The sequence below is a fragment of the Prionailurus viverrinus genome, chromosome C2 (genome assembly GCF_022837055.1).
Source record: "Prionailurus viverrinus isolate Anna chromosome C2, UM_Priviv_1.0, whole genome shotgun sequence".
Classification (NCBI taxonomy): Eukaryota; Metazoa; Chordata; class Mammalia; order Carnivora; family Felidae; genus Prionailurus; species Prionailurus viverrinus.
Window position 1 is genome coordinate 49,399,928 of NC_062569.1, and position 11,739 is coordinate 49,411,666.

The 11,739-nt window shown below is 37.7% G+C and overlaps 1 protein-coding gene across 3 annotated transcripts in view; it reads left to right on the plus strand.

The window, feature by feature from the left end:
- The window catches only part of MME (membrane metalloendopeptidase), a 100,455-nt gene that overhangs the window by 58,027 nt on the left and 30,689 nt on the right, over positions 1-11,739 (plus strand). For all 3 annotated transcript variants that reach the window (XM_047876513.1, XM_047876514.1, XM_047876511.1), the window contains exons 15-16: positions 2,232-2,312; positions 3,599-3,702. In XM_047876513.1, coding sequence (XP_047732469.1) covers positions 2,232-2,312; positions 3,599-3,702 — 185 coding nt within the window. The remainder of the gene's footprint in view (positions 1-2,231; positions 2,313-3,598; positions 3,703-11,739) is intronic.

The window sequence follows — 11,739 nt, forward strand, 5'->3', positions numbered from 1 at the left end:
ACACGCAACCTGATAATTCCTCTGTAGTTGGGATGGCAAGAAGAACAGACTGATACAGAAAGAGTCTATGAACCTACTATAATAAAAAACCAAGATACAGTCTAGTTCTTTCCAGGATTAAATCATGTGGAAGGACTATCTTTTTCAGTCTTCTCAAAGCTGGAGATAGGTTAGGTCTAGAATTTAGGCACCAAAGTATATCTGTCTTTTCATCACTGACTCAGAAATTCCTCAGAAATTCAGGCCGGCTCTACTCCTTTCATGTTCCAGCTATCTTGACCTGGGTCTATTTGATGTAGCACAACTGGATTATGCTAGATCATCATTTCCCAAGGCGGTATCATAAGTCACTGAACCCACAAGTAGTTCCCTGAAGAAGACTCTCACGGTCAAAGAATTTAGGGAACACTTCCTGTAGGAAGACTTTCCTGATCCCACCCTAGACTAGGTTACATGCTTCTAGGAGATGATTTTAAGGCACCCTACCTAACACTCATTACATTGCCTGTCACTGAACTTTATGGTAAGCTCTCTGGGGGGAGAAATTTTTTCCTAGCATTGTATTCTCAGCCCCTTACAAAGTACCTGACTCATCATAGATGCTTGAATACGTATTGAATGAGTAAATAGACAAATTAATTCCTTATGCTTACAATTGGACACTTACAATTACCTAATTTTAAGCTGCAGTAAAGAAGCCTGCTTAATGTTTTTGTCACAGTATTTACCCAAAGTATTTGACAATAAATCCTTTTTATGTAGACCTAATTCTGTAGAGTTTGTGTCCCTTAGGACACTCTTTGGGGAAGTGTCTTCTAGAAAATAAAAAACCTCTGAGAAGGGGCTGATGGTAATGGGCAGTGGTGTGGAAACCTACAAGAAAATGGGCTTGGCCTAAAACAGACTTACACATATCCTGTCTGATCCACTGCAGAAATCCTGTGCTTATGAAACAGATTTGTAGCATAATTGAATTACTTTTTTAGGTTTTTATCTATTTATTTTGGAAGAGAGAGAAAGTGAGCAGGGGAGGGGCAGAAAGAGGGAGAGAAAGGATCCCAAGCAGCCTCCACACCATCAGCACAGAACCCGAAGCGGGGCTCAAACTCACAAACTGTGAGATCATGACCTGAGCCGAAACCAAGAGTCGGACGTTCAACTGACTGAGCCACCCAGGCTCCCTGCATAATTAAAATATTTAAGAGCAATGTAATATGATAGAATCAAAAGTCAAATATCTTTGTTTTTTTTTCTTTTTTTTAATTTTTGTTTTCAACGTTTATTTATTTTTGGGACAGAGAGAGACAGAGCATGAACGGGCAAGGGGCAGAGAGAGAGGGAGACACAGAGTCGGAAACAGGCTCCAGGCTCTGAGCCATCAGCCCAGAGCCCGACGCAGGGCTCGAACTCACGGACCGCGAGATCGTGACCTGGCTGAAGTCGGACGCTTAACCGACTGCGCCACCCAGGCGCCCCAAAAGTCAAATATCTTTGAAAAAATGAGAGAAATAAAAAATGGAAAGATATTGCAATAGTAAACTAGTAATAAAATAATAAAAAAATAAGTAAACAATTTTAAAATAATAAAAATAAAAATTAGCAAGGGTAGTAAGCAAGTGGTAAACATGAGCTAGTACAACAAGGCAAGTCCTGTCTTCTACTCATTTAAATAATGCCATTCATTTAACTGTGGAAGATAGGTACACTGGCCTTGGAGACCAAAAGAGAACATATAAACTCCAGGACTCCATACTCAGAAAGAACATTAGCACTAAACTTATAAGCCCATATCTGTTTTCTCAGCCAAATCAGTGAAATGGAAAGACAATTATAAGCTGGTAGAATGGAAGCACTATTACTTACCCCTCCTAAGAAATGGAAGAAAAAAGCCTTTCAGAGAAAAATTTCATAGAAGTACAATACATGAGGAACAATGACTTGTCAGTTTTCATTTTGGTTTTCTTTGGAAAGCTGGAGCCTATACGAATAGGGTATTAGAAGCTAAATTTCAGAACCAGTTTTTGTTTATTTTCAACCCCAGGGAGAAGCCATTGCAAAGATCTCTATTTAAGTGTTGTCAGATACTATTTTGTAAACAGTATGGAGCAGGTTATTCAATTAGCAGTCATGGGCAAATTATAATGTTTGCATTTAAAATATATATATATATATAATGTTTGCATTTGAAAGCTATAGAATTATCCTTATATTCAATATTTTAATTTTCATAGGCCTTAGCAATTAAAGAAAGAATTGGCTATCCTGATGACATTATTTCAAATGACAACAAACTGAATAATGAATACCTCGAGGTAAGTCTCTATGCAGACTGTGCTAATGATACCTGGGGCTGGTGATGATGTCATTTGCAGCTGTGGGGTGCCCGAAATGATGTGAAGTAGCCTAAGGCCAAAGGTCTTGTTATATAAAAGCCTTTTCCACCGAAGCCAGAACTTGTGTTTTAGTTTTAGCCTTTTGTTTCATTGGCCTGGTTCATATTTGGTTTTTGTGATCTTGGTCTCCATATATTCCATTGAACAGTACTGGAAAAATCTGGTGTCCTTTAAAGAGCATCAAGGGGTAGACATCAAAGTGATGAGCAACAGGCCGCACTCAGGCTCCTTATCTCCTCTGGTCCAGGCCTGGAAAGTCACGTCTTCAGTTCCCCTTCGCTTTCCTATTATTCCTCCACTGGATAAAAACCAGGTTATGCCTCTGTATTCAAAAAAAAAAAAAATAAAACAAAACAAAAACCTACCATTTGAAAACCAGAATCGGTTTTATTCCCCTCTGGTAATGTAACAATGAAAAGAGAACAGAATTGATTCAAGTCACTACACTATTGACTTAAGACCCAGCTGAGGATCCTGTTGCTAATCTTGTGGTCCCTGCAACTCCTTGAGACCCTGGTGACAACAAGGTGATCCTTGCCCAGAAGTGGGGATGTCAGTGATTCCTAATCCATTGATTACTGGTCTAACATGGGAGTTTGCAAGCCACAATGTCCTCTTCTCTCTTTACATTTGTAGAAAAGCTTGACTATTTCTTGTAAATGAGCTGGCTGCGGCATCTGAGTCCTGGGGGCCTTTGTGGCAGGAGTCTGATGGCTAAGAACATAGACCCACAGGGAACTTCTTGGGTTCAAATCCCAGCTCCACCATTCACTAACTTGGGCAAGTGACTTAATTGCCTTGGTTTCCTCAGCTTTAAAATGGCAATAACAACCCATCTTCATAAGATTATTATAAGGATTAAAAACATGTAATATATAAACTGCTGAGAACAGTGCCTGGTACATTGTAGGTGCTAAAATGGAATGTGCTCTTATCTGTCATGTAAGGGTTACTATCAATATAGGAAAGCTTGTCTGACACTGGGTTCATTTGATTAGTTACAGAAGAATAGACTAAAGTAGCGATTTAGTTAGAGCGACAGTGACCTATTATATAGAACTAGGCTAAATGGAATTAAATCCTTCTTTGGTAAGTTTTAATGCTCTCCGTTAACTTTATTAACTGATACAATTTAAGAAAATGTTCCCTATGTTTTTTTAGCAGAAATTTTGACTATTTTTCCCAAAACCTTTTATGTAATATAGTTGAACTACAAGGAAGATGAATACTTTGAGAACATAATTCAAAACTTGAAGTTTGGCCAAAATAAACAACTAAAGAAGCTCCGAGAAAAGGTGGACAAGGATGAGTATGTATATTCCAGTTTGCTATATGTTCATTCAGAAAAGGGGCTTTTCCCCTCTCATTGTTGGGTTAAGAAAAAGAACCTGACTCAATGTTAATGTTAAAAAAGTACAATATCCTCCTTCAATGGAGTGAATACCTCTAAGAGCATCCAAGAATATCATACTAAAGGTGGGTCAAAGATTTAAGCAAAATTAAAATTTTTTTTATTATGGTGGCCTCAGGCTACCTCATTTCTTTGGTTTCCTCTCATATTATTACCTATTTCCTCTACTTTGTGGACAAGTTTCTCAAGAACACCTTAACCTAGGTAACCCAGAGCTCCTGCAAGTTTTCTCTGAGGCCACACTTGTGGAACTCGGAATTATCTCCTGCCCACAGCCCCACCTGTTTTCTATGGGTCAGTCATCCCACAACTCCATCCCCTTCTAGACTGCTCCTTGTGACACGCCCCTCAAACTTGTGGCAGCCAAATAAGAGATAATGGGAGTTGCCTTCAAACTTCAAACTTAATCCCTGCTTATCAGTGGCATTGGTGCTTCATGTTAACATCAGCTTAGTGTTTATTTTTCAACTAAATGGGTGTGTCTAACTCAGTATGTCTAACATATTAACATGCATCAACTTGTGTGTTTGTGCACATAGAGCCCTAGAGCTGCTTATGTTGACTTTTTCTTGCTGGGCTCTTAACTTCTAGAGAACAGGGGCTATTCCTTTTGACTGCTCAGCAGCATGCTGAACACATGGAAGGTTTTCAGTTAAAACTGAGTTAAAGAGTGAGTGAGCGAATAAAAAAGAAATGTACTAACTTGATCCGTGTGGTAGCCGACAAAACAACATGACAGTGAGGTGCTTGGTTTATTATTCATGTATTCATTTATTCTTTCATTTATTCATTTACTAAACTAATATTGTAGAACACTGACTAAGTCCAGGTGTCGTTGGGAACTGGGAGAATCACAAGTGAACTTTGATTATATTATATTATATTATATTATATTATATTATATTATATTACAACAGCAGAAGGTAAGAAAAACATATATAATAAACTCTACCACTAGGAGGGAAATGTGCCAGGAAGTGTACAAAGTGATGTGAGACTGTTTGATGACAGGCTGTTCTGTTCTCAGTTAACTAAGTACAGGTTGGACAAAATTCCCAAGTGAAAATGCCAATACGTTCAATCTCTGTACAGCATTTTGAACCTGTCAGGTGCCATGAAAGAGAGATTGATTTCCTTTGCTGACCTCTGGGTTTATACTGCAGTAAATGTATTGTCTCGTGCTAAAAACAGGGCTGCAAATGTCAGAGAACGTTTAGTGTCCTAGCTGGCAAAGAAGGAAGAAGAGTGGGTGCATATGGTTTGTGTTGTAATTGGTTGTGAAACCCTATTTCAAAAAACCCTATTTCAAGAAAAAGTCATCAAAAAGAATATTCAGTGGGTAAACTTATAAACTGAGAAGTTTCTTGTAAGTCTGAATTTTTTTCTTTAAGATGCATATACTTACATTTAATAATTGTTAGTACTGTGTGAAATATCTACAGAGAAATATTGTCAAATAGTGTTTCTGAAAATAGCTAATATAACCTGCATCCATATGACACCAGAAGACTTTTTCATAATTTTAAAAATAGTTGTTGAGTTATGGCTTCATGTTTTCTTTTGAACTTAATGTAGTCCAAAGTTCTACAATTATTTCGTAATATAGTTTGCATTTTTTATTCCCTTTCATCATATGTGTTGCTTTTCTCTTGAGTCCTTTTCCCTTACAATAATCACAAGTGAAAGCTGTGTACACTGTTTTAATGAATGTTTGCTCAATAGCACGCATAGGTCAACAGAACATTTTGGGTCCTTCCCATGAGCTTCTGATAGTCATCATAAGTGCAATATGGCTTCTAAGGTCTTCTCTGCCATGTCAGACTAGTTTCTTTTCCTTTCTCTTCTTCTGCCTGTGTACTGAGTCCAAGGGTTCTAAATTCTGGCTGTACAGGAGAGTCACCTGGGGAGCCCTAGAAATAGTACTGAGGCCCCAATCTCACTACCCTTGCCTGTGATGTACTTGCCTGTGGGTGGGGACCCAGGTATTGGATTCTTTTTAAGTACTACCCCCCAACTTCAAGTGAGAACCTCTGAGTTAGCGTTAGTTCCTTTTGGTTAATGATACTCTTCGTATTTAGTTTTGTGTCATTTTCTTTTTACAGGGTGATGCTTTTAATTTGGCAGGTTAGGTTTAAAATTTATTTTTTGTTTTCCAAAATATTGGAAGCACTTTTGACAGTGATCACGTCAAACCATTAGGACTGTGGGATACAATGTCATGACAGTTTCTTATATTTTTTTGAGGTTTCTTGGAGTGAAAGTTTCAGACCTGTTTTGTAATTGTGTAGTAGTAATAAAGTCACTATGTTCTCCTTCCTTTTTTATGTATACCAAATTCAAATCCTCACTGTGTGTGTTCAGGCAGACACATCTACTGCTTCTGCTTTGTTCACATAGTTTGTAGTTACCTCTCAGAGAACTATATTTTCAGATGCTCAAGTCCTCACTCCTAAGGTCTTGCAGGAGAAATAGGTGCCCCATGCCCACAATTGATGGGACAGGGATGGGAAAAACTATGGATTATGTAGGGTTTATATTGTAGGGTATTGTAGATGCATTATATTTTCAAGACAACAATCAATTTGAATTAATTCAGTCAATTAACCAAGTAATAAGCTTCTGGACCTGTTTTTGTTTGTTTGTTTGTTTTTCCCCTCACTGGGCAAACTCATATGCTTGTTGGCATCTTCTACCGCCATTATGACCACTGAATATTTGTACCTGTCCCAGATTTGTTTTCAACCCACATGTCTAGCTACCCATGAAACATCTCTACATAGGTGTTCCACAGACCCTACAAACACAGAATTTTCCATTTGGGACAAAATTTGATCATCTTTCTCCCCATATCCTCATATTGCCCCATATTTTCCAGCAACTTTCATCTTATTGTTATCAACACAGAAATCAGGGACTCACCATTCTAGACTGATCTCTTTCTCTCATCTCTGACATCTACAGTAATATCTACTCCAGATCCCCATTCAAAACCAAAAGTTTACATCTACCAGCTGCTAATTAAAGATTATATAGGTATTGCTAGGGAATCTCCATCTTACTATCTCCATGGTCACTGAGTAAATTCAGGCATGTCTCATTGTTCACCAAAGTTATTACTAATTTTTTCCTAATCTTATCACCAATCATCTTACTTTCCTTCAGCTCATTCTCTTTACTAATACCCTAGAGATTTTTTGAAGACACAGAATGAGTCGTGTTATTTCCTGATGAAAACCTTTCAATATATCCCTATTGCCTATCTCATGGTACAAGGCTCTGCATTCCTCCCATTAGCTCTCCAGATTCACCTTTAGATTCACCCTGCCCACCCTCCCAGCATTGCCCAAACCTCCAGCTATAGGAATAACTCTAGGTCATTCTTCCATCTTTTCTTCCTCCTTGTCCCTTACCGTGGATCACCCTTTCTGTCCTTGTTCATCTAACAGAAGCCTATATATTGTTGGACTCAACTAGAACATTACTTCCTTATTCATAGCACCCCACTGCATTTTTCTCTTCACCTTGTGCCTGCCCTAGTCCTTGTTGAAAGCAGAAACCAGATGTTTGTGTCACCAGAGCCTGAACACTGATGAAAAGAATGTAGATCCTTCCTCAATGTTTCTGGGGTTAATAAATGATACAATAGTGGTTTGTGATCATGCTGATGAAGTGAACTCAACTGCTAAGGTAGAGAGTGTCCCATCCAAGCATTTCACCATCATGGTCAGTGAAGTTACATAACAGCTCTCCGCTGCTCTCTCTGTTTAACAGATTCAAAACATTGAGAAAGTCCTGGAAGTCTGTATGTGATCTATCTGATTTAATCATTTCACTAAAAGAGCCTTCTGCCCATTTGAGCAGGCAGCTACTGCAAAGGACAGGGATTTAAATTTGAAAAGCTTGGTTCATGGGGTTTCTGAGTGCCTAGTGTTTCCAAAATTATCCCAAACATTGTGTTCTCTGGGTCTTTGGTACCAGTTTGTAAAGAATTTCAAATATGTCATATTATCAGATAGTAAGAGTGATAAACGTAGAATGTAATATCCTTTGGCAAAATTACTTAGATATATATCTATAATGATTTTATTTCCAGTAACATGATTATTCACTTAGAGTCAATAGAACATAAACCTTTAAAGAGAAAGAAAAATGTACAAGAATAACAACAGAAAGCACTCCTTTTCTTGTGTTTTAGATTTGATGTTATTTTGTTAGTTTCTCAGGACAGAACTTCCTGTGATATAACTGTGATGTGGCCCTGTTTGTAAATCATGACCACTGAGCCGCGGCGTTACTTAACAAAAACTACAAAGATTCATTTCATTGCTTCATCTTTCCTGCTGTTGTGTTTCAAAATAAAAACACAGGTATATTGACAAGAGCCAGTTCAATAAGCATTTTATTGAGCAGCTGCAACGTGCAAATCATTGTGCTAAATAAACACTGTAAAGGATATAGATGAATAAAATGTGGCCCTGGAGCCAGGAGCTCACAATCTAAAGAAAGAAGCAAGTAAGTAACAGTTAAATCTGATAAAAGGCAGAGTTTGCTTGGTTCTGTTACAAGTGCTAGAACAGCACTTTTTTAAAACCACCATTAAACCTTTACTTATTAGTAGAACATTCTCTAGAAGCAACATGTCAGCATTTAAATTAATATTGACATGAACAGAAGATTCACTAGAAACAAAACAGAACAAAATGGTTGGTTTATCTGTCTTCCCTGTCATTGCTTCAAGCCTGCTGTCTTTTCTAATCTGGGCTCATTGGGTAGTGGCAATCCCTGGCAGCCAGCACTGTGGCTCTGTGTGTTTTTTTTCTGAAAGGTCAACACCACCAAAAACAGCAGGGAGGCGACACCCTGTGAAGCGACACCATGGATTTCCCACTGCAATGAGTCACTAACTCTCTTTCAGTGTCCCAGTTCTGCCACTTACTACCTGTGGCCCTTTAAAAGGCATGTAGTTTTCTTATTTATAAAATGAGCAGGTTGATTTAGACTGTATATCATCTTTAAGATTCCAGCATTCAAATTCTGTGGGCCTAACTGTGAAGTTTTGATAAGAGCCAAGAAGTTTTCCTCTTTGGCTTCTACACATCAGGTGACTCGAGAGAAAAAGAACATGCTCTCCAGAAAGGTAGGGAAGTAGCTCACTTCTTTCTAAAATAACCCTTCTATTTTTCCCCTTCACTGATATTTCTAGAGCCAGTCTTCTTTCTAATGAAGTCCTATATCAGTGAGCTTGGTTATCAAAAGAAAAATAGTATGCAGGGCTATTATATTATATATCATATAATATATCCACTAATATATAATATAATATAATATAATATAATATAATATAATATAATATAATATAATATAATGTGGGTAAATGAGATGGTATAGAGGTGGTGTTGGTAGGAACTGTCCAGGGTGTGTGTGCGGAGTGCTGGAGACTTGAGACACAAATGAGTCTCCATGAGCATAGATGTATGGGGAGGATTTACAAAAAAGATTATTTGGCTCATCAAGCACTACTGAGCCAGGAACATGGAATAACAGATAGACTAAATTTGGACAAATCATTCTGGTTCCCACATACTGCCATGGAATTCTTGTGTTCTACATTTGTTGTAATAGTTGAAAATTTGAGATTTCCATCTTTTAGGCTCCCATTAAACTGCCAGGCTTTGTGGTTTTCCGCTGTGTTTTGGAGGCTATAAGCAAAACATATTTGATCAGTAAAAACATTTCTGCTTTTTTGAAATTAAGTTTTTATTGCAATTCCTGTATGATTAACATACAGCATTAGTGATTCAACAATTCTATACATTACTCATTGCTCTTCATGATAAGGATAAAAACATTTCTGCTTTTTAATTAGCACCCAAGGAAGGCTTTGGGTTTTTTTGTGTGTTTGTTTGGTTTTGGTTTTTGGCTTTTTTAGAGGGGATGGGAAGTAGAGAAGGAAATTAAATGGTTTAAAGGTTGAAGTTTTAAACTAAGAGAATTTTGCAAAAGAATTCTAGAACTTTTACACTACTGTACCATCTTTTTATTTTTTTTTAATTTTTTTAACGTTTATTTATTATTGAGAGACAGAGTGTGAGCAGGAGAGGGGCAGAGGGAGACACAGAATCTGAAACAGGCTCCAGGCTCCAAGCTGTCAGCACAGAGTCCGACACGGGGCTCGAACTCACAAACCGCAAGATCATGACCTGAACCGAAGTCGGAGGCTTGACCAACTGAGCCACCCAGGTGCCCCTACTAGTGTACCATCTTGAGGGGATGATATTTCAGTTGGTGCATAGCTCTTGGTGGCCATGGCTCTCTATAGCCTGCATAGAAGGAGTGCCTCACCTAGGCCTAGTGCCTTCCCCCTTCCCAGAGTCCAAGGAGGGGAGTCATCTCTCTTGGAGGTTGGAGGACTCATTCATATGCCAAGGCCCAAATACATATTGAGCACCTATCATGTTCCCTAAGTCTCAGAGATACAATTAAGAACAAAGCATAAAATAAACAAGTGAGACAGTATTAAACTAAAAAGCTTCTGCACAGCAAAGGAAATGACCAACAGAATAAAAAAGCAGTGTATGAAGTGGGAGAAAACATTGGTTAAATCATATTTCTGATAAGGTGATAATCTACAAAATATATAAGAGACCTCTAAAACTCAGTAACAAAAAAAGTAATAAGCCAATTTAAAAATGGGTTAAGGGCTTGAATAGACATTTCTCCAAAGAAGACTTATAAATGGCTGACAGACACGTGAAAAGATGCTCAGCGTTAGTAATCATCAGGGAAATGCAAGTCAAAAACCACAATGAGATAACACATCACTGCTGTCAGGATGACTGTTATAAAAAAAGAGAGAGAGAGAGAAGTATTGGTAAAGGATATGGAGAAATTGGAGAGCTTGCACACCATTGGTGGGAATGCAAAATGGTGCAGCTGCTATGGAAAACAGTATGGCAGTTCCTCAAAAAATTAGAAATAGAACTACCATATGACCCAGGAAACCCATTTCTAAATATATTCCAAAGAATTGAAATCGATATCTTCAGGGAATATTTGCGCTCCCTTGTTCATTGCAGCACCATTCAGAACAGATAGATGTGGAAACAACCTGTTTCCACTGACCGATAAATGGATGAAGAAAATGTGGTACATATATACAATGGAATACATTCAGCTTTTAAAGAGTAGGAGATTCTGCAATATACAACATGGATGAACATGAAAACATTATGCTAAGTGAAATAAGCCAGATAGAGAAAGACAAATACTGCATGATTCCACTTATGTGAGTTTTTCTAAAATAGTCAAATTCATAAAACCAAAGAATGGAATTGTGATTACCAGGGGCTGGAGGAGAGGAGTAGATGGGGAGTTATTAGTCAAAAGGCATAAAGTTTAAATTAAGCAAGATCAATAACTTCTAGAGATCTTCTGTGCAGCTTTGTACACACAGTTTTCAATGCGTTAAAGTGTATTAAGAAGATATAGCTTCTGGCAGATGTTCTTACTATAATTAAAAAAAAAAGAAATATCATTGATTCCATGGAGTTACTGTCTAATGAGATAGACAATAGACATAATGTAAGTTATGTTATTGCTAAGGGTTATATAGGATAGAAGAAATTTCAGTTCTTGAAAGATCCCAAGATTATTCTAAATCAGGAAAAAAGTCATCAAAAGAAAATTCTGACAGAACTGATTCACCCACCCATATATTTTCCAGTTTGGGAATTTCTCTGAATTTGGCACATCACACAAATGAAGGGGCACACATTTGTGCATATACAGATAGAAATTTATCAAAGACTAAAAAGAATGTGCCTTGCTGCCAAACTTAGAACTGCATGCCACCAACTGATGACTTCTAGGAAGAAAATCACATCAGTGATTTCTGTTGCATTTTGTTGAAGAAGTGGATTCTCCCAATTTCAGGTC